Genomic DNA, 24612 nt, shown 5'->3' on the forward strand with positions numbered 1-24612 from the left:
CCCATGCAAACTATTTGTACCCAAAAACTTACTGAAGCACACCCGATTTGGAGTTCGAACGGCGTTGCCTATGTGCAGAAGGCGCGTCGGCTAATTCCAGGGGCGAATAGACACGTAAAAAGCGTGCTAGAACGTCGATTGGTCTGAACGCGTGGCGACGAAATCCGGGCTTTTGAGCTTCGAGTTGTCGCTACGTCATTTCCCTAAAGTCCCCGTTTGGTGAGAAGGTGAAGCCTGAACAGAGCGTCTCAGCGGTGTGAAAATGCAATCAGTCGATCTTCCGCCGATCAGTCAAGTCGTTAACATGCGCCTAATAGAAGCGATGCAGTTGCTCGAACGCCTCAGCGGCAGAGAAGTCAACGACATACACACCCAAACGCAGTGCATTGTGAGGCTCCTCGAGATCTACCAAAGCAGAGGAAGCGCGAAACGAAACGAATCTGTAAGAAAAAAAAAGGGACCGTTCGAGTTCTTCCCGTACTTCTTCGATCTCTTTTCTTCCAGATCTTGTCGCACGTAGCCAAAAGCTTCTCGCGTTTTGATGGCAAATGCGACGATATGAGCCGAATTCTCGACGCGACTAATTGTTTCGTCGCCGACAAAGAGTCAGTCAAGTGTTTGAACGATCTCGAGCTCACTTCGACGGACGTCTGGATGAACGAGAGCGATTTCGAGACGGCGAAAACGCTCGGATCACACGAGAAACCACTGGTGTTGCTCGTCGCAGGTATACTTTAGAGCGATGCTAACGTATACATAGACGAGAATGCAGGTATAGAGCTGGGGACTTCCCCATACAGTCCCCAACGATCAGAATTGCGTGAGCGTACTTGATGATCAAAGTATAGTAGACAAACTGCCTAAAGAAGTAGCAAGACGTATTGCTAACAGTTCCTGCCATATAAGCTGGTGGAGACAGATCCTGCCCTAATTATAATAGACGACTTTGTATAGAGCAAACGTTCCAAGGCGTAATCCACAGCCAAAAAGACCTTTTATGCGGCCGCCTCTATCTTGACTTTTGTTGTTTGCTTAGTTACAATACGGCTGTAGTTCATAATGAGACGAGTTCCTGCTTCGTTTTCTTTAGAGTAAATTTTTTCGATTGCAGGAACCACGTCGTCTGGCAAGAGTACGATTGTCAATGGCTTGCTTGGATTTAATTTGCTTCCGACCGGCCACAATGCGACGACGTCCGCTCTGTGCGAAATCAAGTGGGGAGCAACAAAGACGGCGGTCGTGCATCTAAAGACGTGCACTGATTCCGATGGCGACGAGAAGTTCGAACCGGAAGCGCGACCTCTCTCCCTTGAAAATGAAGACAACCGGAAAGAATTGGCTTCCTATATCAGCTGCGACCGAGACGAGAAAGCGAGTGTGCGGCTTTGTCATAAAGTAGAAATATTTTGGCCTTTGCCGTTTTTGAAGGTAGGCTCGTTAATTAGACTATATATTTATACCTTTCTCTCATGTGACGATGCAAGGAGCTCACTATCATCGATAGTCCAGGCGTTTCTGAGGCCGACGAACTGTCTCCCGCTTCGCGGAAATTGACAGAAGAGTGTCAGCGTAATACGCCTTGTTGTCTCGTGTACGTCATCAATGCGGAACAGGCGGCTGAAGAAGGAGCTCAGGTGGCATGGAGACCGATTGTTCGAATTCTTTTACGTAAATGCCCCGCTTTCAGGTTGGCGGTTTGCTCGTCGAGATGGCAAAGAAGACGAATAACTCTCCACCCGTTCTCTTTATCGTCAATAAGTGGGACCAGTTTCTTCATCGTCCAGACGGCGAAAAGACGGAGAAGGAGAAGAAAGACGAATATCTCAAGCGACTTTTTCGCGAGTTGAAGCGCCGATGGCCCAACTTCAGGCCTAGTCAGGCGATCACGATGAATTCTCTAATAGGGGAAATGGCTCAAGAACTGGGCGTGCTGACGAGCGACATGGAGTCGCTGCGTGAAGGATTAACCGATCTAATCTCTCAAGCAATGAAGCAGAAACTCCGAAAAGCTCTAAAGTAGGTTATTAGTTTGTCCGTGCCTGCTCTTCCAGAAAGTCCCTCTATAGCGGAGGCTGCATATATATAGACTAGTCTGATGCACTATACTGTAGTATACATGTATAGCCCGTTTTATTCGATAGCCGCTTTATCTTTTTGTCTTATAGAAAACCTGCAGACCTGCTCGAACGCATTGAGCAAACAATCGAGATGACTATGCGTCGATCGAAACTGTCCGATAAGGAAAAAAGAGACAATTTAGAAGAAAAAGCTGCAATCCTGAGCAGCTTCAAGTCAACCGCCAATAGCGGCAAAGTATCTCACTTGAGATCTCGACTTGAGAGTCGCATCGATGACGCTGTCAAAGAATTGGAGACGGCTTTGCAGAAGAAGGAGAGCGTCCAAGCGGCTCTCAAGTGGGGAAAGTCGACCGAAGCCCAAGCGGCGCTGGACGAGCAGGCCATCGACGCCTTCGTTCGTCATCGACTCGAGAAAGCGGTCGCCGGTCATCCGTTGACGAAAGAACTCGTCGAGTCGATAGAGTTTCATATTGCACCCTCTGTCTTCAACGAAATCACGAACCTTATTGTCTTTGCATCGGGCTTTATGTCGGAGAGTCGCATTGTGAGTAATGAAGAGCATGGCAACGGCGACGACGGCGGCGACGACGACGGCAGATTTGAGCCGTCTGTCAATGCAAAGAGCTACTCTTGGTTGGCTCTAATGTTTGGGTCAATTTTATTTCCTCCACTACTCTTCGTTGGCGCTGTGAAATTCGTTCGGCGCGAGCGATTTCGCAAATCCGTCGAAGTAGCCTACGGCAAAGCGATAAGGGAGAGACTGCGGCACACGGTCGTCGGATTCGTTGCATCGAGGAGTCTCGCGGCGCGTTATCTTATCAGAGAATTCACCGCGGTGATTGACAGGCTGGACAAGCAGCTAGCGTTGTGGCGGAAATCGTACAAGAAAGAAGACCTGGCGACGTTCGAGCAAGTGCTGCATCGTTGCAAAGCGCTTATTTCTCGAGTGTCAATCTATTTGCTCGAACTCGGCATTGAGGACTTTACGGACGACGACGTTGAATTCGTGAACAAACGCAGATCGAGCGGAAGCGGGCAGTTCGGCACGGTCTATAGGATCTTTCTAAAGCCAAAGAATGAGCGTGCAGCGCTGAAAGTCTTTGATGAATTGAAGAGCAGAAGTGAAACGTCGGCAAACATACTCCGCGAATTGAACTGCTGCAAGTACGGGGGGGAAACTATTTTCTTAGAGGGCGTGCAACGAATTCGAGTATTTTTTCTTAGAAAATTCGGAAAACGTGCGTTCTTTCTGGTGGAATTTTATGGTTTCGTAAGTCTTGGCGATCCTCCCTATCGCACAATGGCTTTGGCGATGGAGTGGTGTGGCGGTGGCACTCTCGCCGACGAGATCGAGGCAATGGGCACAAAGTTGCAATCTGGTCGATCGTCTCAAGGATACAAAATTTGCGTGCGATTGCTCAGAGAACTGCTTACTGGCGTGGCGTTTTTGCACCAAGGATCTGTAGTGCACAGAGACATAAAGCCAGAAAACATAATGGTAACCATTTTGTTATTTATTCTTCGTAAGCAGCTAATTAATCATTTTGATTTAGCTGACAAATGATAAGCAGATTCGAATAGGAGATTTTGGTTTTACGAAAGACAGGGAGAAGATCACGGGCACGTACTGTGGCACGGAAAACTACATAGCGCCCGAGGTTAGAAAGCGAGAGCCTTATGATACGTCAGCCGACGTTTTTAGCATTGGCATCATCATGTGGGAAATGTGGGAGGGCAATAGAGCTCGTTACGACGTGACGAGCGATCAGTCTCGGCCAGAGGGATTATCTGAGGCCGCACAAGATCTCAAGACAAGTCGTCAACAGACTGCTTCTGCTGATGAGCGCTTCCGCTCTTGGAAAAAGTTAATGGAGACGTGCTGGTCACATCGACCGTCGGCTAGGTCAACAGCAAGAGAAGCCTTGGACATTGTTAGTGAGTGGTGATTTTTAGCCTACCCTATTGGTTTTGCAATGCTATTTTGCACGTTTATATTATGGCTGTGAAATGTTGTAGCTGGAGCTGATTATGCTGCATAGGTCGATATAGATTGAATAAGCATCTCTTGTGACAAATTCGAGACTAGCGGGTGCAGAACTTGAAGCTGACTGACCGACTGACTGATTATAAAAAAGGTGAGTGAGAGGGGGCCCCCCTTTTTCAGTGACGAATACTAAAAGCCGTGTAGAAATAAACCTAGAACCAAACCAATGCCTTCATTTCGAAGGTCCACGGAGAAGTTGAGTTCAAACACCGGCTCCCGGCCGACCGACGCCGACACACGCGTAGGCCTACAAGTAGCAATCTTCACTCATCGATAGATACGATAGCATGATTAGATAAAAACCGTTCGCTGAGCGTAGCTAGCTTTTCTTCGTCGTTTGGTAAACCAGACGTTCATCTTGAGTTGCTCCAGACTGGAGTTGGCTATGAGAAAGCCTGCCACTACTCCTTCTCCGTCATTTTATTTGGACTGCCAGAATACCGGGAAATGAAACAAATTTCGCCACTTTGACTTTCTAAGTAGATGGAACAAAAAAGCACATTTGACGTACATTCCAACTAGAGAAGGCGTCGGCTATACATGCTCACGTGCAACCTCGGCGATTGAGTAGCAGAGAGAAATGAAGAGCTCTACGTGCTGTCTTGCTCTCTTATTCCTTGCAACTCTCCCTTCCAGAGTCGATGCGAGAATGCCTACGTTCAACTGGGACACCGTACCCGTTTTCAATCACATGGGCAACGAAAGCGGCCCTTTCAACGATGCAGCCGTTCGCATACTCTCTCGCTTTCCCCTCGTCACGTTCGAAAAATCTCAAGGAATACGCGAATCAAGCTGCTGCGCCGAAGACAAAATCATCGCCGCAGCGAAGCAAATCAAAGCCGTCAATAGCTCCGTCCATACCATCTTCTACTTGAACAGCGTCATAGATTTTAACCAGTATCATCTCCACGAGGAATTTTCTCAAAGACCTAACCTCTATCTTCGAAACTCTTCCGGCAATATTGTCGAAATTCCTATCGGCAACAGTACGCCGCATTACAACGTATTCGACTTCTCACAGGAAGAGGCACGCCAGCTCTGGTCCGCCGTCTGCATTAGCGCTTATAAGACTGGGTACATTGACGGCTGCTTTGCAGATCGCGCCGGCGAGAAGAATTTCCGAGACAACAAACTTACTCTCGAAAAGGAGGCAGCCTACAGGAGTGGACACGATAAAGTGCTGCAGGATCTCCAGAAAGCGCTGGGAGACAATGTCCTCATTGCAAACAATTATTTACTATCTGACGTTGGTGCGACGATGATCGAAGCGTTTCGGTCCAACGAGGAGTCAATTGAGCTTTTGCAGAAGGCTGTCATGCAGAAGAAGCTAGTCGAAGTGCACGCTGGGTATTATGATTCCTGTGAGAATATTACCGATACACTAGCTGCCTTCTTGATTGGAGCCGGGGAGTATTCTTACTACGCCTGTTCGGCGGCTTGGTCTGTCAATGCTGATTGGCTTGTCTGGCATCCTGAGTATGATAAGCCGCTTGGAAAACCGTTAGGATTAGCCGTTAAGGAAGGAGAGGTCTACACAAGGCGTTTTGCGTCTGGAACTACGGCTTCGTTTGATATCAGCACAAACAAAGGAGACATTAGATGGGCTAAATAAATAGGTGGCTTGCATGTTCTTCTTGCTCCTTTTTTTTTCCTCTCTCTTTCTCTATGTATTTTTAATTTAAAAGTGGCTGAAGTTTGTGCAACAGTCTATCCCTGCGCTAGCGGCACTCAGCCAACGAGGCAATTCAAACTAACTTTGTTTCCAAGGGCAGGCTGAAAGTGATTTTTGACGATACCTCACGCAGCCTATTTATATTGATTTGGCTCCAGTCGAGAGAGATCGACTCAAGGTCCTAGATCATTGAGCGCGAGACGGCTAATTTGGCAGAATATGAAGGATATGGCGGAAAGACGAGTAATCAAATTGCATGCCTGTAATTGATCGCCAAACTTCGCTGCAGCTCAGTGATAATTAATCAGAGGAGACAAGGGACTTGCCGGTATATATAGGCATCGAAATCAAACCTGACAGTCACCTATGGTGGTTGCATTCTCATCATGATCCGTGCAAACTAAAATATATAAAAGGAATTCTATGGCGCGTTTTAGGGTCCTAATTGTAGTCGCATTATTTTTGTTATTCTTATTATTATCGCGTCCGTTGAGAGAGACAGAAGACATGAGAAGATATTTCGTGCAATTTTACCTTGGGGCATGCACTGGGACCATAGCTGCGACGACATGCCCACAGAACTCGCGAGCCTAGCGGTGAAGTAAGGTGCAACGGTGTCGAACGGGCTGCATGAGGCAATGGCAGCGTTTTATCGGCTCACCTGTCCGCCCTCTTCAGTTCGATGCTCGTTTTCGAGTTATAACGCAAACGGCACGGCTTTCGGCCATCACGGAAGAACGCCATTTCAGTTCGCTAGGCTACTGCGCCGATTGGAAAGTGAAACGCCCAGGCATGGTCACGACTAATCCGGGTCAGCAGGAAAACCCGGACTTAGTAGAAAAATGGTCGAAACGAGCTTTTTCGAGGCAGAAGGCTACTCTTCAGCGATTCTTTTTGGCTTTTGAGATATTTCTGTGACGTTGCTCTTGTCAGTAAAGACGGACAGCGATTTCCAGCTCACCAAATGACTCTCGCGGCCGCTAGACTACTCCGTTGTTTCGTTCCATGTCTACAGAGAACCGTCTAGAGACAGTAAGTAAAGTTGCTCGTTCAGCGGCCGCGGAAAGGACACCGGTTCTATATCCAAGCCCAAGTGAAAGAAAAACAGAAAGGATCGCTTATCAAATATCTAAAACCCGGCAGATCTGTTTGAAGTGTTTTGAAAGTGGGTACACGCTTCGCGGCTTGGTCTTTTGAACAAAAAAATGCGACAATTGAAACAATTTTGAGTCCTAAAGAGTTTCTTGTGCTACCAAGGACATGGGTGTTCGATTATTGGCATATAGTTAGTTGGACATCTATATCCTGAATACGTCGTAGGAGAATCTGAATTTTTTCCTAGGTCGCAGTGTTCAGCTAAACGCTTCGTGAAACTTCGTATTGATACTAGACGCTTATCGTAATCTTGTTTTGTGCACTGGGAAAGAAGCTTTCCGACATCATCTGGAAGGCGAGCAAAAACATGCCGAATTCGTTCTTGAAGTATCCTGCTTTGAGTTGATGCGTCCAACTTTTCAAAAATGTCGTTGTCTAGAATTTGATGGAATGAAAGGTGTCTCCACACGTACCCTACAGCGGATTTCCTGAGACGAGACAGCTTGTAATTCTCAGCCAAGACAATTGACTTGAGATCAAACGCGCCGCGGGTAAGCAAAGCTTTTTCGCACGCTCTCTTTATTCCTTGCATAAGAAACTCGTCAGCTAAAGGTAAAATCTTGTCTATCAAGTCCACTATGAATGGTGAATCAATCGACGACATATCAATTATATTGCCGTAATTGCACTTACCAGTTAGATCCTTGTGTGGAGGATACAAAACCTGGAGCAGGTCAAGCACGTCAGAAGCCGTTTTGTCTTTCAATGTCGCCGTCTTCGTTTCTCCTTCGGCAAATTTGGCATCAGCGAAAAGAGTTTCAAAGAAAGGTGACGCCACGCTGAGCACACTCTGATGAACGTGAAATACGCGGTCTTCTACGATTAGTGTAGCGTCGCTTTTCTTCCACGGTTTCTCAAAGTCGGGAAAAGAAATGGAATCAGAATCAGATTCGGAATCGCTCATGATTCGCTGTAAGGAGTACGGTGAGTACGGTGAGGCGAAGCGAGCGTCTTTTGCACGTGAGCTGCAATTTATTGATTGCCTTCCCGTATAGCCTTCTTTCATGCAGTTAACGTAGGCGAAATCGAACGATAACAACATTTTAACAAAATGTTGACGCTTTTCGCGTCAAGCTTTTGACCCCGCAAAAGATCTTTTAGCAATGGAATTGACAGAGTTGCATTACTAGACAGCTCCTCGTTCGGGGCTAATTTCCGTTGTTTTCGTGCACCAATCTACTAATAGGTCCATAACCGCTACCGTACCGCGCTTCATGCAAACTTATCCGTGAGACGTCTTCAATATCCCAATTGTCTTGTTGTTAATTAAAATATGGCTCATGGATAAAGTTCGTGCTTGGTCGTCGATGTACAAAAAAGGCAACGTATTTATCTTTATAACTGTTGTCTAGGTATTGGCTGGGACATTGTACGCCAGCCACGTGGACTCTATTATTCTCCCCCTTATGCGCTGAGATTTAATTAGTGTATACTACGTCCGAAACCTTTTTGGAACAACCCAATAGTGCCACGGATAGTAGAGGAAATTCGTAAAAAACGCGCGTCTGCTGAGCGTACCGGTAGATGAAACAAAAACCTCAGGCGAGTGGATGACGGTGTGACCATAGATAAAAGATGGTGTGACGCAGTTTTCCTTAGTCCGGGGCTTTGAACTTCTATAAACAACGGAGGAGCTTTTATAGATACCTCGACGGGTTTTCCAAGAATTGAAGCAATAGCAAAGGGTAACGATATCGATATCTATAGTGCCGTGAACACGTTTCTAGAATCCCACTTACTCCATTTTGCGCCTGCAGCGCCCAACTGGCACGTAGATAATCATAAATGATTCTACCGACCCTTACTATTGTGGCTACACTAGCTTATCTGACCTACGGTAACGCCTACTTTCAGTTTTAAGAGACAGATATATCATTGTAGTGTTGGTTTTCAGCTTCAAACAGCGTTCGGCTCGTTGGCGGCCAATTTGCGCCCAACGAAGGCCGAGTCGAAGTTCTGCGCAACAGTCTATGGGGAACTGTCTGTGATGATTCATGGGACCTCAACGACGCTAAAGTTGTGTGCAGACAACTTGGCTTTTCCGATGCTCTCGCAGCCAAAGAAAGAGCATATTTTGGCGCAGGCAGTGGAGACATATGGATGGATGAGGTACAATGCGTCGGAACCGAAGCGTCTCTGCAATCATGCTTATTCGATGGATGGGGAAACAACGACTGCAGCCACGGTGAAGATGCCGGAGTCGTCTGCCGAAACGGTAATTGCATTGATTTTCCACCGACGTGGCACGTGCCACTCTAATCAATAATTTATTCTGTCCTTTATTGCAGATCCCGCGCAAATTCGACTCGTAGGCAGCTTGTCACCATCCGAAGGGCGTGTAGAAATACTGCACGACAACGAGTGGGGTTCCGTTTGCGACGACCACTGGACATTTTTGAACTCGCGAGTGGCTTGCCGTCAACTCGGATACAGCGATGCAAGTAAAACGCAAAAATTTGGTGCTGGCATGTCTGCGCAGACAATATGGATGGACGACGTCATGTGTAATGGCACAGAAAGTAGTTTGAACGAATGTTCGTTTCTTGGATGGGGATTGCACAACTGCGGACACGGCGAAGACATCGGAGTCAAATGCTGTAAGAATTGCTGCATACTATCCTATCCATTGACGCATTCAAAAGCATTAAATCGAAAGAGAAACTCGCTTATTTCTGATACGAGAGTATAGAGGCACAGAGTAGATTTGTAAGACCTGACCAGTACCGGTACATATATATGTATGCAGCAAACCCTTTCGCAAACAAGTCAGATTATCAAAACCAAACCTTTTTTTGCAGCAACTAAAGGCGCTATAACTCCGCCCTCAGCAGCTCTTCGTCTTACCGGAACTTCCTTCTCTTACGCCGGAACGGTGGAAATTTTTCACGAAGGAAGATGGGGTGCAATTTGTAGCAACAATTGGAACATCGTCGACGCTCGCATCTTCTGTCGCCAGTTGGGATACAAGGACGTGGTAATGATTACAAGGAATAGCTATCACGGAAACGGCAGTCAACCTTCGTGGATGAATAACGTGCGCTGCTTGGGAGTCGAGAAACGCATAGAAGACTGCCCTTTCGACGGATGGTACGAACGCCGTTGCTCTGAAAGAGAATCAGCCGGAGCCATCTGCGGTAGGTTCGAAATCGAAGCGACGAATAATACATTTAGAATTTGATTTTAAAGCACCGGCGCTTGCGCCCACAACCGGTAGTCCAGCGGCGACAACCTCACCACCTTGGTCGACGACAGAGTCGAGTGCAACGCCATCCAGCGCCACCGCTTCTTCAGCGGCTGCAACGCCAACAACAGCCCATGCCCCAACCTTCAGCCCTTCATCATCATCATCATCGTTTCCAACTAGTGACTCTATGGCCGTCACTTCAGGTTCAGCATTGCTTTTAATTAAAATTTTACTCTACGTTATTAGTCACATAAATGTAGGCAATATCATGATTCTTTATGGTCACGGTGGCTACATCGCCGGTATCGCAGCGTTGAGCGGACTACTGACAACGGTCACTATTATTTTTGTCGTTGTCTATTTCAGACGATGGCGTCGCGGCTCTTCCGATGACGACGATCTGGCTACTAAAAAACCCGACGTCGCGGTGCCACCTCCCTCAGAGACAAGCCCTCAAGAAATTCAACCGTATATAGAAATGAACTCCAGCAGGATATACGAAGCGACGAGAAGTTTGAAACAAGGCAAGTCAAGATACGTTACTAGTGGAAGTACTGCGCTATCGAACAATGGCTACGCCGAAGTCGGCTTGAACGATCCAAGCAACCCGAGGAGTCAAGAAGGCATCTACGCGAATGTGTCGTAAACTCAAGGCCAATGTGCCGAAGCGAGTATTACAAGACGCCTAAGCTCTATGCTACTCTTTAGTGAAGATTGTGTTTTGTATGTGTGAGTTTGCAGCCTGCGTGTCTTGTGAAGTAGTAGATTTGAATGAAACCTTGCTTATAATTAATTAAGACTGCAGAAAGCTCAGATAATGGCCTAGCTTTAACAGGACGGCACTCTACATTCCGGCAATCCCTTATAAGGTACGTTTTTTATCTAGCACGGAATTTTGAATGAAGGCACCAAAGACGCATTATTTCAGGCGTACGAAGGAAGCGGAACGGTATCAAAAAGACGAGTTGTGTCTTAATTACTATGATAGAAAGAATCAACATCTCTTTGGAGTCGAAATCAGTATTAATCGTGCATTGCCGTTGTTAATAACGTACGGTAAAGAAACCGCCGTCTGGAGCATTAGGAGTCACATGCCCAATCGCAAATTCCTATCGATTGATAGTCAGTAGTTTGTAGCAATTTTGTGGACACGATTTGTAGCAAAGCCTACATTCTCAGCTGCTATTTTAGGTGGCAGTTCGAGAGAGAAGTCGAATCAAAATTTCTATATATTATGCCGTGAGATGCGTCACTGAATGGTCCGTCTGTGATAAGCGAAGGGGTTTTCCCTACGCCGGTACCAACGAGAGCGGCACCGGGGCTCAACATTTCCGGCATACCCGGACTAGAAAAAGGAGCGGCCCGTGGACGAAAGTAAGGGATGAAGAGCTAGAGGGAGTGTCTCTACTTGCCCTTTGGGCCTACGTAACGAATGACTACCGCATCGCCCTTTGATCTAGAAAGCGGAACGGAGACGTGACCGGAGGAAGAGTCCTTTGTAGAAGATGGTGTGCTGGAGTCCAATGTTCCAATGGCATGCATGACGACTCTAGGAACTAGATAAATGTGTTATAACTAGTGATTGGTCTTTGATCTGTACTGTAGAAATACCGGTGTTGTATCGCAAGCTCCCAGAGACAGAACAACGTCCTATTATCAAGGTCGAGCCACGCTAGCCGCAACTGCAATTTACGTAATTGTGCCATCCGGCACTAGATCAGCAATGGATTGTGCAATTAAGTGAAGGAAACTAGTTACTACGCACTAAAGCCGGACACAAAGCTATGCATCTCCGCTCCTGTCGTATATCTGCTTATTGCTGAATGTTTTAGTCTTCTGCGATTAACGTAGGGTGTTTTTCAGATATACCGTAGATGGATTCATTGACGTTGGAAATGAGAAAAAGAGATAAAAGGACTAATGACATTGGATCATCCTCAAGTGAGAATGATTTTCTAATTTCAAAATATTGCGCTACATTGGAGCGTTCCCTTTACATTCGCGCTGCGGGTTCGGGTTCCTCGCGCGGGGCCTCGATCTGCATGATGATCGAAGGCGACCGCTATTTGGACGGAGCTATGCTAGTATAACAAGCCCGCGAGGCCAAACGGTTCGTGCGAGTCCAAATTCGCAAAGAACGCTTCGGAGATCCGCGGAACACTGATGTATAGACCTGTCCAGTGTCTCTCCGAACAACTTGAGAGTGAGCTATCAATTGCGAAGCGCTTCGCAGTTGTAGATCGCTGCAAAAAAGAGGCGAACGTGATCGGCGACGTCTGGATCGTCTTTTCATCGCGATAAAAAAGGCACCCGCTTGCCCATACGCTTACCGACGCCGTATTTTGCATCGCTGTTGGCTCCCACGCTGTCATCGTCGCCGAAATCGGCTGTATCCTTCGCCTATACCACGGATTGTAGAGAAAACAATAACCTTCACCGCATCCTTCTCAACACAAGCGCGTTACCACAAGATTGAGTCTTCCAATCGTCAACGTTAACCATGGTTTCTGCTGACAAAACTGTTATATTCTGCTTTCTTTTATCATATCTTTGCGGCGTGAGTCGAGCCCAGTTCCCGACGGCTTGCGTGCAAAACGTCACTCGCTACGTCAGCGGCGGCGATGTCGTCGAAGCGCAAGAACTAACTCCTGTCTGCTGTCCTGACGCCTGTGGTGCCGGTAAGACACATAGCGTGCATTCCACGCATGATCTAGAGTGATGAGCAAGAGGACCTTGCACTTTCAACTTCCGCACTGAACGATCTTTCCGTAAGCGTGAACGTTTCGTCCTGTAACTTGACGAGCGTCGTCAACGGATTCAACTGCGACCCTAATAACCCGGAACAGAGACGACCTCTTCAACGTTGCCTCGGTTGCTGTCAAGTCGACGACTGCTGTCACGATGGCGGAAAGAATTCATCCGGCAGAGAGCCGTCTATTCTCCCCAACGCTTCCCACGTGGCTTATGCTCTCGAAGCATCCGTCTTTGATTCGTCCGAGTGGACGACGGAAACGCTAACGGAGTCGTTTCGAAATCGTCTAGAGGGCTTCGCTCAGCCGGTTCCCCCGTACGCCGCTAATCACGATCAGCACTACGTTCACAATCAAGTTCACATATTCGTTGGAGGAACGGAAGTTCCGCTTTCTCCTAATAGCCCTTATTTTTGGCTTCATCACGGCATGATCGATTACGTGTTCGAGCAGTGGATTAGCAGGTACAGCGATAGTCCGTTTAGGCCTACCGCAGCGGAAGCCGACGCGAAGCCAATTGCGCATCCTGGTCATAATCCTGAAGAATACATTGTTCCGTTTTTTCCTACTGTCACTCATCTTGACGCGTTTAAGCCGGCTTACGAGTTCGGGTACGAATATGAAGAAGCTTCTCTTGATTATGCGCCTACCGAATCACCTCCCAATGCAATCACAACCCCTTCCACAACCACTTCACCAGCAAAAAAGCCTGATACCTTGTCTTGGATGCTTCTTCTTCTTCTGGGTATCGTGGGTGCAGTGAAAATGAAAGAGTAGAGCAATCGGACTCTTTTAGACAGCTAAAAATGCGCCTTGCTGTGGTGCAGGTGTGCATGTTTTCCTTTTATGTTTCTTCACTGCTTGCTATTTGATGTTCGCTGGAATGTTTTGACTCATTCTGTCCATGCATCGCTGTTTTTTCTGTCGTTTTCTATGGAATTTTGATTTAGTGTGTACGTAGCATTTGCATTGTGCGCTCCAGCTGATTTCATTGCGTTTTGTTTGCAGTTAAAGCGATTCTGCAAAAAATAAAAAGAGTCTTTTTAATTAACCGTCGAATCTTACGTTGACGGCGCCACCAGTGCGACACCAAGTTGAGATCGGAAAGCACGCCAATCAATTCGTCAAAATCGAGTAGAGGATATCGAATGCACTTTGAAAGTCTCTCGACGACGTCATCTCGACGAGACGCTTCGTCGCGTTTTTGACAAGTTTATGCACCAGAGACAGAACGCCGTCTTCCGATATCACGCCCAAGTCGCCTTGACAATTAAAGAATCCTCTCTAGATGATTGACTGATAGCTAGGCCGAGATCGAAACTCCTCGCTGTTAAATGCTCAATCGTACAACGTTGACGGCTGCAATGCGATCGCAGACTCGAACTAAATCAACATCGTCGTATTGATTGGCCTAGATCGCCAAATTAGTTGAGGCATGCAAGTCGACCATGCAGTCGACGGCGTAATTGGAGCCAGTCTCTGCACTACTGCACCAGATGACTGAATTAAAGAGAAGAAGCTACGACGTATAGCGATCGGACGCTTTGAACAGACGCCAGACATGCGGCTTTCCACTGTAGGCGAATTCGATCAATTTTTTTCAGAATCTCCCAGTCGACGTCCGGAATAGAGATCACAGTTTGAGTTCTGAAAGTCTCTAGACGGTTCTCTGTCAAAAGGGAACGGAAGAACGTAGTAGCGGCTGCGAGAGTCATTTGGTGAGCTGGAAAACGCTGTTCGTCTTTACTGACGAGAACGACGTCTCACAGATATCTCGAGAGCCAAAAAGAATTAAGATTATGTACAACAGAATAGCCTTCTGTCTCGCAAAAGATCGTTTCTTCCACTTTTTACCCCAAATCCGGGTTCCTAGCTGTCGACCCGGATTCCCAGAGTTTCCAAATGGTTGAAACGGTCGTTTTCGAGACAGATGATTATTCTGCTCTTGACAGCCTCGATTCTTTTCGACTATCGAGTTATTTATGCGACGTCGTTCTCGTCAGTAAAGACGGACAGCGATTTCCAGCTCACCAAATGACTCTCGCAGCCGCTACTCCGTTCTTCCGTTCCTTGTTTACAGAGAACCGTCTAGAGACGTTCAGAACTCAAGCGGTGATCTCAATTCCCGACGTCGACGCGGAGATTCTGAAAAAATTGATCGAATTCGCCTACAGTGGAAAAGCCGCATGTCTGGCGTCTGTTCAAAGCGTTCGATCGTTATACGTCGCAGCTTCATCTCTTCAATTCAATCATCTGGTGCAGTTGTGCAGAGACTGGCTCCGACTTCACGTGGACTCGTCGACTTGCCTCAATTTGGCGATCTTAGCCAATCAATACGACGACATAGATCTAATTCGAGTCTGCGATCGCATTGCAGCCGTCAACGTTGTGCGATTAAGCGACAGCGAGGAGTTTCTCGTCCTATCAGTCGATCATCTGGAGAGGATTCTTTGTCAAGACGACTTGGGCGTGAGATCGGAAGAGGACGTTCTGTCTTTGTTGCGTACATGGCTCAAACGCGACAAAGCGTCTCGTCGAGATGACTTCGTCGAAAGACTTTCAAAGTGCATTCGATATTCTCTACTCGATTTCGACGAATCGATTGGCCTTCTTTCCAATCTCGACTTGGTGTCGCACTACGAGTCGTCGTTGACGACGTCGTTTTCTTATCGACGTCGTGTCGGTTTCGAAGGCGTTTTACTCGTTGCCGGTGGCATACAAACTAAACGAGACGACTCCGACGTGTGGACGCTGACCTGTGAGGCGAAAACGTACGACGCTAACAGCGACTCGTGGACGTCGTTTCCTTCTCTCGCTACGGCAACGTGTCGACATAAGATTGTGACGTCATTCGACGAACTTTACGCGCTTGGCGGAGACAGCGTCTGCGAAGCGGGTGGCAAAACGTATGGTGTCACTGACGTTGTTCAGCGATACGACGCTGAAGGACGGCGATGGGTGGACGACGTTAAGCCTATGTCTTGCCCAAGAGACGGCTACGAAATTGTGTGTCACGACAATCGTATCTACGGCATGAGTCTGGATTGGAACTTCGGCGTTGAGTGCGAAGTCTTTGATCCGGCGAGAGGAACGTGGACGCCTGTTTCATCTCCTTCTCGCGATCAAGCTTTCGATTTCTTTTCCTCGCGTTACATTTTTTTCTCACAAGCTCGTCATATTTTTGCAATTGGTCACGCGTGGCTGGGAGAAATAGGTTGTATGCAGTACGATCCGTTGGAGAACCGTTGGCTTGATAAGAAGTCTTTTCCTGGTGCGTACGAGAAGACTAACTCAGCTTGGAACACCAACCAGGTTCTGGATCCCTTTTTTTGCCATTACGCGTCGATGGGAGAGCGACTTTACATCCTTTCTCATTGCGAAAGTTCTACAGCTGTTGTCTTCGACCTCAATGAGCGCTTCTCTTTAGTGGAGAATTTCTCTCCATTACGCAGCTATGCTGGAGATTTATTTGAAAGGAACTGCGGACTCGCTGGCGATCCTGATAACAATAGAATGTATTTGATGGGTACGAAAGAACGTGAGAAACAACTTGCCGTCTACGACGAACGTTCAAAGAAGTGGGACGTGAGAAAGTGTGAGTGGAATTTTCCTAATAAACGTGACTGTGCAGTCGTGGACAGGAACTTGATGTTGAACTTTGTGTAGTAAGGTTTGATTGTGAAATGATATTGTCGTGTGACAATGTTGATTTTTTGTCTTCTCGATCAGGTTGAGTCACTAACATTTATTTTCTTTGTTTGGTAGGGAGATGCGAGCGTCCGTGTTTGTCTATTTCATTATCCGTGCGTGCGCTGCTAACATAGATATTAGAGAGAGATCTATGCTGCTAGTTGTGCGTGCATGGACGTCACGTGCACAAGACCGACTGCTGCGCACGTCATAGCCTCTCGCGGACACCCTGCGACGATCGACGAAGGCTACTGTACGCTCAGCTAACGGTGTTGATCCAAATCATCCTATCGTATGAGTTAGGATTGCTGCTTGTAGGCCTACGCGCGTATGGCGGCGTCGATATCGGCCGGGAGCCGGTGTTCGAAGTCAACTTCTGAAGAAATTACCTTAGCTGCGATAACATGCCCACAGAACTCGCGAGCCTAGCGTTGAAGCAAGGTGCAACCATAGATATGGTGCAACGGTGTCGATCGGGCTGCATGAGGCAATGACAGCGTTTTATCGGCTCATCTGTCCGCTCTCTTCAGTTCGATGCTCGTTTTCGAGTTATAACGCAAACGACGCGGTTTTCCGCCATCACTGAAAAACGCCATTTCAGTTCGATAGGCTACTGCGCCGCTTGGAAACTGAAACGCTCAGGCAGGGCAAGGCAGGGTCACATCTAATCCGGGTCATCAGGAATACCCGGACTTGGAAGTTAAAATAGAAAAAAAAGAGCTTTTTCGAGGCAGAAGGCTACTCTTCAGTGATTCTTTTGTGACGTCGTTCTTGTCAGCAGAGACGGAAAGCGATATACAGCTCACCAAAGGCCGCTGGACTACTCCGTTCCATGTTTACAGAGACCCGTGTAGAGACAGTACGTAAAGTTGGTCGTGAAGATGTGCAACGGCCGCGGAAAGGACACCGGCTTCACGTCCAATCAAGGTCATATCCAACCCCAAGCGGGTGAGAAAATCGGTTATCAAATATCTAAAACCCGGCAGATCTGTTTGAAGTGTTTTGAAATCGGGTCTACACGCTTCGGCTTGCAAATGTATATGGTCTTTTGAACAAAAAAACGACAATTGAAACAAAGTTATGAGCACCAAAGACTTTAATTCTTGTGCTACCAAGGACATGGATCTTCGATTATTGGCATATAGCTATTCGGAGATTCATATCCTGAATACGTCTTAGGAGAATCTGAATTTTTTCCTAGGTCGCAGAATTCAGCTAAACGCATCGTGAAACTTCGTATTGATACTGTACGCGTATCGTAATCTTGGACTTTGCACTGGGAAAGAAGCTTTCCGACATCATCTGGAAGGCGAGCAAAAACATGCCGAATTCGTTCTTGAAGTATCCTGCTTTGAGTTGATGCGTCCAACTTTTCAAAAATGTCGTTGTCTAGAATTTGATGGAATGAAAGGTATCTCCACACGTGCCCTACAGCGGATTTCCTGAGACGAGACAGTTTGTAATTCTCAGCCAAGACAATTGAGTTGAGATCAAACGCGCCGTGGATAAGCAAAGCTTTTTCGCACGCTCTCTTTATTCCTTGCATAAGAAACTCGTCAGCTAAAGGTAAAATCTTGTCTATCAAGTCCACTATGAATGATGAATCAATCGACGACATATCTATTATATTGCCGTAATTACCAGTTAGATCCTTGTGTGGAGGATACAAAACCTGGAGCAGGTCAAGCACGTCAGAAGCCGTTTTGTCTTTCAATGTCGCCGTCTTCGTTTCCCCTTCGGAAAATTTGGCATCAGCGAAAAGAGTTTCAAAGAAAGGTGACGCCACGCTGAGCACACTCTGATGAACGTGAAATACGCGGTCTTCTACGATTAGTGTAGCGTCGCTGTTCTTCCACGGTTTCTCAAAGTCGGGAAAAGCAGGGTCAGATTCAGAATCGCTCATGATTCGCTGTAAGTTGTGCGGTGAGGTGAGTACGGCGAGGCGAAGCGAGCGTCTTTTGCACGTGAGCTGTAATTTATTGATTGCCTTCCCGTATAGATACAAGCCTTCTCTCATGCAGCTAGCGTAGGCGAAATTGGAAAGGGCTGTCAAAACCCAACTTTCAGCTCTTCATTATCATCGTTTCAAGGAACAGAGTGACCGACAATCAACTTAGATTATTCTCGCCGCCGCTACTCCATTCTTCCGTTCTACGTTTACAGAAAACCGTCTGTAGACTTTTGCATACCAGAATGTTGTCTCTATTCCCGATGTCGATTGACCGATTCTCGAGAACGTGATTGACTTAATTAGTTAATCAATTAATTAACATAAATTTCCGCAGACTTTGCCGGTGAAGTCCCGGTTGTACTCTTAGCAACTTAGCTTCGAAATGGGCGACGATGATTTCAGCGAGAGCTCTTCGGACAGTCTTTTTGATGAAAAATGGGGCAGCGACGAAACCCAATCTGCGGTAGAAGAGGATTCCTCAGAAAGCAAAGAGCCGCCGGAAGTTGGTAATTCTGTGCCGACGCTTTACGATACCGCTGCCAATGTTGTCGCTGAGAGGTTGCCTTTCGAAATGGTTGACGTTTTTAGCAGTTACAACTCTAAACCCGTTCCCGAGAGCGTTCAACTCTCGATCATGAAGGCAGCTTTTCCCCAAAGCAAATCTATTATTAGAAACTGCGCTTACTTGACTCAGAGCCATTGGAGCCTCTACTACGACCACGACTATATGAATCCGAAAAAATGGCGAATCGAGAAGGGCAAACAAATAGGTATATACGTCTCTTTTAGGCTATAGTTGAACCGAACCAAGAGGCTCTAACCCACGCATCACGCTGCCTGTCACGAGAGCGAGCGTTATTACATTACACCAAATACAGAACCGAAACTATGTTGCTTTTAGGGTTCACTCTGGTCGGGAAAGTTCGTGAAGTTGATTCACACAAAACGCCTGCTTCGGTGACTGTTACCTTTGATCGATGCAGAATAACGTCTTCAGTTTGTTCTAAGCACAAGAACGAAATTTGGTGCCCACACGTAGTTCAGATAATATTCCATCGAATTGATCATCCCTCGAAATTTAAATATCGCCTTCCTATTTCCGACGGCATTCAAAAATTAACGGAATTGCAGCAGAAGCAATTTTTTTGTCGACTTTTAGGTCGCTTTCAGCTTTGTCTTGTAGGTGCTGCTCAATCCGTTCTTGATGATTTTTTAAGAGAAAGTTCAAACCTTCCGGAAGGAAAAATGTTTGTTGATCCGACCGCTGGCGGCCTCATCGGTGATGAGCCTAAATTCTTTCTTCTGCACATGAAGGATATTTTTTCAACTGATGAGGAGCTTTTAGATCCCGAAACCATTGGAAGGTGCTTTGATATGACTTCAGAAAATGCGAGCTTTACGTCGTGGGAAAACTTTCTTTCAACGGCATGTCAGTCCACTTCAGAGAAGGGTAATAGGATTTTTAGCAGTGTCTAAATACATGTAGATCTTCTCTTTCGATATTAGATGACGACGCTTCGAAGCTCCAAAGAAAAGGTTTTCGTGGTTCCCTTCACTTTGCCAAGCTTCTTCTTCGCGATAAAAGAGAATCTTGTTTCGATGTGCTGTCTGAGATAACTGAAAGATGGCTAAAATGCCTTCAACGCAAGTCATCAGAATTCCAAGAAAACAGAGGTTTTTTTCTTGTTCCGTTATCAGACGAAACCTTTTCCTCTGACTTTGATAGCAAGAACAATGAAATCCTTTCAAGGTTAGAGAAATTGTAAACATTGACCTTTAATTGTAAAAACAATCGCTTTGCATTCTCTGTTTACAGTAGTGTAAGATCTTTTCCGGACCAGCTGATCTTCTGTCTTCAACTGGCAGCTATATTTCCCAACTTTTCTTCTGTTCAAAGAAATATTCTTTACCAGAAAGTGCAAAAATGGTTAATTAAACTTAATATAATTGTGCAATTTGCAATGAGAACCGAGCGCATGCTGGCAATTTCAGAAAATAACGACCGGCAAGGAAATGATTGGAAAAGATTATGGGAAAGCTTGAATAACTGGAATGGCTTCTCTCACGTTAGTGTCTTACTCAGTTGCGGCGCTGCTGAAATGTTGCAAAATTTTGTGAGCTATCCTGTGCCAACGGAAGCGGCCCTTCCCATGCAACTGTGGACAAAAGAGGTTTCGTTAGACGAGTCGTTCTTAAAAACAGTTTCTTTCTTTTCTGTCGCCTTGAAGCATTTTGGATTTCGGCGTCATAGCAAATATTTAGCTCAGGTTGTAGCGGTAAGTTTTCTTCAAGCATCAGGAACAATTCTTACCAGTAGATTTGATGAGCAAAAAAAGGGTGCTGAAAAAGACTTAGCAGAAGCTGCACGTCATGTATTTGTCCTGAGGAAATTTAGACTGTGGAACAGAGATGGCGATATCCTTACTCCTTTGTTAACTCTGTGGCAAATAGTTACTGATTTAGGCGGAGAGGAAATGTGGAAAGACAAGTCACTCAAGCTAAAATGCTCGGAAGAAAGCGATGCAGAAGGAAACGAGACCGCGCTGTCTTGGAAGCTTGCACTTGCTGTAGAGTGCCTTGCTCAGACGTCCAATCGGACAACCAATGAAACTAACGAGCAAGACGAAGCAAAGGATGTTAATGAGGTCAGTCAATTAAGCTAATAATAATATTATTAATAATAACAAGGGCATTAACGTTACCATTTATTACAGATTTTCAATATACTAGCACAACACGCTGTCATCCGTGAGGTCGTTGCAAACGTTAGAGGCACAGAAAAGCTTCAACTGAGGCAGTGGCTTCTTATTAATCTGTACCGTAACCGTTTGAAAATGTCTAGCCCTTTACTACTTTTGACACTTTCTTTGTACGACGAAAGAAGGCAAGAGGAAGAAAAAACAAGAAACAGGCTACTTTCCGTTTTTCTCAAGTGGCTATCACTTAAAAGTGGGCAACTATGTCAACTTTTTGAAGCAATAATTCAAAAAAAACTTGTTCGGCGCAGCTCGCTCGTTACGCTTCATGAATTTTGCACTGCGCTGATTTTCGTACTCCCAATGTGTTCTCGCGATGATGAAGGGGCGCTAAACACTGTTGTTGCTGCAGTTGATTCTCCCATTCGATGCTGCTTGTTGGAGTTTGCCGAAGAAAGTGACGCGACACACTATCAAAAAAGCCTAACTGCTTACTTTGTCAATTGCATTATACAAGTCTTTCTGTCACCAGCTGGCGTTAAATCAATTGACGGCTTCTACAATTATTACACAAAATGTGATCCAAACTTGAAAAATGAGTTGGCGTTACTAAACTTGCCGCAGTGCTCCAAACTTTTTACTTTTTTTGATGACGAAACGCCGCAGTTCCCGAGCCTAGATATAAATATTCTGGTTAGTGTTTTTTTGCAAATATTACCTGGACTGCGGTTTATAAGAAATTACAAGTTAGAAAATTCCGTATCTCACATGCTAAGGTACAAAATAAAAAACCCTTAAAATTGTATTTTCTAATTATAATGTCAATTAAGAGCACTGCAGTGTGGAAGAACAAAGATTGGCTTTGACAATTTCTTAGAAATGTGGCAAAAGACGACAGGTGGAAAGTGGACGATGCTAGCTTCTTCTGAATTAATAATACTTGATAATCTAATGAAAGATGACGACGGATTGCCTGATATCACAAAACTGAAAGTAACTTTATAAGCAGTGAAACGGAGAGCCTAATTTGAGATACATTTATGCATAGGTTGAAGACAAAAAAAGGGCTTCTCTGATGCTAAAAGCGTTGTCTATCAACAAAGAAAGCTTTTATAAACTAATAAGGTATAGGCTTGTGTCGCGTCATTAATTAAAGCAATGTCAATGTTTCTTTAGAAAAATGAATGCTGTACCGGTCCTGTTTAAATTAGCACTTGCTGAACTACAGGAGAAAACATTGTCTTTTCCCTTTGGAATTGTGTTCTGGCTAGCAAGGAATATGCCTTCAGAATCCGATTGCGTCAGTGGTACCTTGCGTGAGAAGTATCAACTGGTTGAGGCAGCGTTTGTTGATTATCACAATTTTCTGCAAACTAGCAGTGCAGAAAAAGAAAATTTATTGTCTTTGTTGCAGTCTGAAAGGCTCTACCTTCGAAATGATGATGCGAAACTTACCGTCGATGATGTCCTTTTCTTAGCTGAATTGCCTTGTAAGATTGACCAAGAAGAGCAGAAAGATCTTCTAAAAACAGAAAATGAAATGAGAGCAGCTTCCCAATTGTTTCAAATTCTTCTAGACAACTGGATTGATCCTCTTTTTGGATTTGCCGTTCTTGCTCAGGTATAAACGTTTCCAAAACCTTTTCCTCTTATTGCATTCGGTTTCATAGGTGGCAGACCTGATGTACAGCACAGAGGAAACTAAGAAAGACGTTTTTTCATCTCACCCAAAATTGTGTTTAAAAGAATTTATTGCCAAAAACACAGCCACCGATCAACTCCGAGCTCTTTCAGAGAACAGCATTACTGGATCAGAGTTGATTAGACGGTACATATATAATCAGGCAAAAAGGTACATATACACTTGTTTCTGCGTACAGTTGCAAAACGTCGATTGATGAAAATCTGCTTCAAAAGCGTCAAAAACCGAAGAATCGAAAGACGACCGTTGCCATGTTTCCCTTGCGATCAAATTGCGAAGTACTTTATCATGATCTTATCGTATTAGATTTTCTTTTTCATGCCTTTCCGGATGATTCTCCTGATGATCATGTCCGTCAACTAATAGGCAGCATTCCTCGCAATAGGCTTTCCAGTAGAGAGAAGCAGGCCCTGTGGACGTTTCGAGATGAAAAAAGAAAGAAAAAAGGAAAAAAGGGCGGGAGGAAAAGAAGACATTAGTGGAGAATATAAAGAATTAAGCACCTGCAGCATTATGTCCTACTCACTGCGTAATCTAAATACTTTTAATCGCACTATTACGTAAATACTTGTTACGTGTTTTTTGTTGTGAATAACTAGGAGCTCGACTAATTAGATGTGGTGGTGACTCGGACTCGGACAAAGACGAAAGCGACCATCAGCAACATTGTCAATGTCTAGAGTTTTCCCGCCTCTACCTGCGTTCTTTGAAGCAGAACTTTCGATAAAGATACCTTCCGCTTTCGCAGCTAGGTCCGACGTCCTGAAAAATTTTGTGCAGTTCATGTAGATTGAGAATTCTAATAAAACAGATACAGTTCAACGTCTCTATTCGGGACGAGTATTGAGAAAACTAGCTATTTTTGCCTTTAGATGGCTTTTTGTCCAACCATTTGCTATGAAGCGACCATGGAGTTTCTCCAAGACAAAAATGAATTTCGATTGTCTTGCTCTGCGAATCTGGGATTCCCTTCTGCTTCAAACAAAATCTCTCCAGGGCATCTCCGTCTAGCAATTAAAGCCATCCTCAGTAAAGACGGACAGCGATTTCCAGCTCACCAAAGGCTGCTGGACTACTCCGTTGTTCCGTTCCATGTTTACAGAGAACCGTCTAGAGAGAGTACGTAAAGTTGCTCGTGAAGATGTGCAACGGCCGCGGAATGGACATCGGCTTCACGTCCAATCAAGGTCATATCCAAGCCCAAGCGGGTGAAAGAAAAACAGAAAGGATCGCTTATCAAATATCTAAAACCCGGCAGATCTGTTTGAAGTGTTTTGAAATCGGGTACAAGCTTCGGCTTGGTCTTTTGAACAAAAAGACGACAATTGAAACAAAATTTTGAGCCCTAAAGAGTTTCTTGTGCTACAAAGGACATGGGTGTTCGACACAAGCCTTCTCTCATGCCGTTCACGTAGGTGAAATTGGAAACGGCTGTCAAAACCGAACCTTCATCCCTTCATTATCATCGTTTCCAAGTAGTGACTCTATGGCTGTCACTTCAGGTTCAGAACCGCTTTTAATTAAAATTTTACCTTGTTTTATTAGTCACCCAAATGTAGGCAATATCATGATTCTTCACGGTCAAGATGGTTACGTCGCCGGTATCGCAGAGTTGAGCGGACTACTGACAACGGTCACTATTATTTTTGCCGTTGTCTACTTCCGAAATTGGCTTCGCGGCTCTTCCGAA

The 24612-nt window shown here is 45.6% G+C and overlaps 5 protein-coding genes across 22 annotated transcripts; all 5 read left to right on the forward strand.

Moving 5' to 3' along the window:
• The first annotated feature begins 213 nt into the window (after positions 1–213).
• Positions 214–4158, forward strand: LOC136191119 (uncharacterized). The gene is made up of 8 exons (XM_065979417.1): positions 214–442; positions 505–727; positions 1112–1428; positions 1485–1634; positions 1688–2016; positions 2166–3242; positions 3303–3576; positions 3632–4158. Exons 1-8 carry the CDS (start codon positions 263–265, stop codon positions 4022–4024), a joined length of 2943 nt encoding a protein of 980 aa, XP_065835489.1. The 5' UTR covers positions 214–262; the 3' UTR covers positions 4025–4158.
• Positions 4159–4688: 530 nt separating this feature from the next.
• LOC136191110 (uncharacterized) lies at positions 4689–5818 on the forward strand. The gene has a single exon (XM_065979407.1). The coding sequence runs from the start codon at positions 4703–4705 to the stop codon at positions 5732–5734; it is 1032 nt and encodes a 343-aa protein (XP_065835479.1). The 5' UTR covers positions 4689–4702; the 3' UTR covers positions 5735–5818.
• An 835-nt stretch (positions 5819–6653) lies between these two features.
• Positions 6654–10926, forward strand: LOC136191261 (neurotrypsin-like). Of its 11 annotated transcripts, none has more exons than XM_065979584.1 (12): positions 6654–7079; positions 7137–7276; positions 7329–7534; positions 7586–7717; positions 7776–8491; positions 8549–8634; positions 8677–8786; positions 8844–9164; positions 9238–9546; positions 9748–10083; positions 10136–10336; positions 10394–10926. In XM_065979584.1, exons 7-12 carry the CDS (start codon positions 8735–8737, stop codon positions 10777–10779), a joined length of 1605 nt encoding a protein of 534 aa, XP_065835656.1. In that variant the 5' UTR covers positions 6654–7079; positions 7137–7276; positions 7329–7534; positions 7586–7717; positions 7776–8491; positions 8549–8634; positions 8677–8734; the 3' UTR covers positions 10780–10926. The 11 variants fall into 11 exon arrangements, with proteins under 11 accessions (XP_065835656.1, XP_065835655.1, XP_065835658.1 ...); XM_065979583.1 differs by having other exon boundaries at positions 8707–8786; XM_065979586.1 differs by having other exon boundaries at positions 7776–8238; positions 8302–8491; positions 8549–8786.
• Positions 10927–14785: 3859 nt separating this feature from the next.
• Positions 14786–16549, forward strand: LOC136191434 (kelch-like protein diablo). Its single transcript, XM_065979759.1, has one exon. It carries the CDS (start codon positions 14786–14788, stop codon positions 16547–16549), a length of 1764 nt encoding a protein of 587 aa, XP_065835831.1.
• Positions 16550–17152: 603 nt separating this feature from the next.
• Positions 17153–23542, forward strand: LOC136191255 (uncharacterized). 8 transcript variants are annotated; one of them, XM_065979565.1, is made up of 16 exons: positions 17153–17521; positions 17572–17914; positions 17967–18139; positions 18218–18349; positions 18408–18501; positions 18573–18810; positions 18859–19294; positions 19426–19974; positions 20031–20274; positions 20341–21169; positions 21239–21996; positions 22051–22213; positions 22269–22345; positions 22397–22841; positions 22891–23048; positions 23101–23542. In XM_065979565.1, the coding sequence occupies exons 7-16, from the start codon at positions 18907–18909 to the stop codon at positions 23399–23401; spliced, it is 3912 nt and encodes a 1303-aa protein (XP_065835637.1). In that variant the 5' UTR covers positions 17153–17521; positions 17572–17914; positions 17967–18139; positions 18218–18349; positions 18408–18501; positions 18573–18810; positions 18859–18906; the 3' UTR covers positions 23402–23542. The 8 variants fall into 8 exon arrangements, with proteins under 8 accessions (XP_065835637.1, XP_065835641.1, XP_065835639.1 ...); XM_065979569.1 differs by having other exon boundaries at positions 17560–17914; positions 18573–19294; XM_065979567.1 differs by having other exon boundaries at positions 18408–18537; positions 18595–19294.
• The last annotated feature ends 1070 nt before the right edge of the window (positions 23543–24612 follow it).

This window comes from Oscarella lobularis, chromosome 9, assembly GCF_947507565.1.
Source record: "Oscarella lobularis chromosome 9, ooOscLobu1.1, whole genome shotgun sequence".
Classification (NCBI taxonomy): Eukaryota; Metazoa; Porifera; class Homoscleromorpha; order Homosclerophorida; family Oscarellidae; genus Oscarella; species Oscarella lobularis.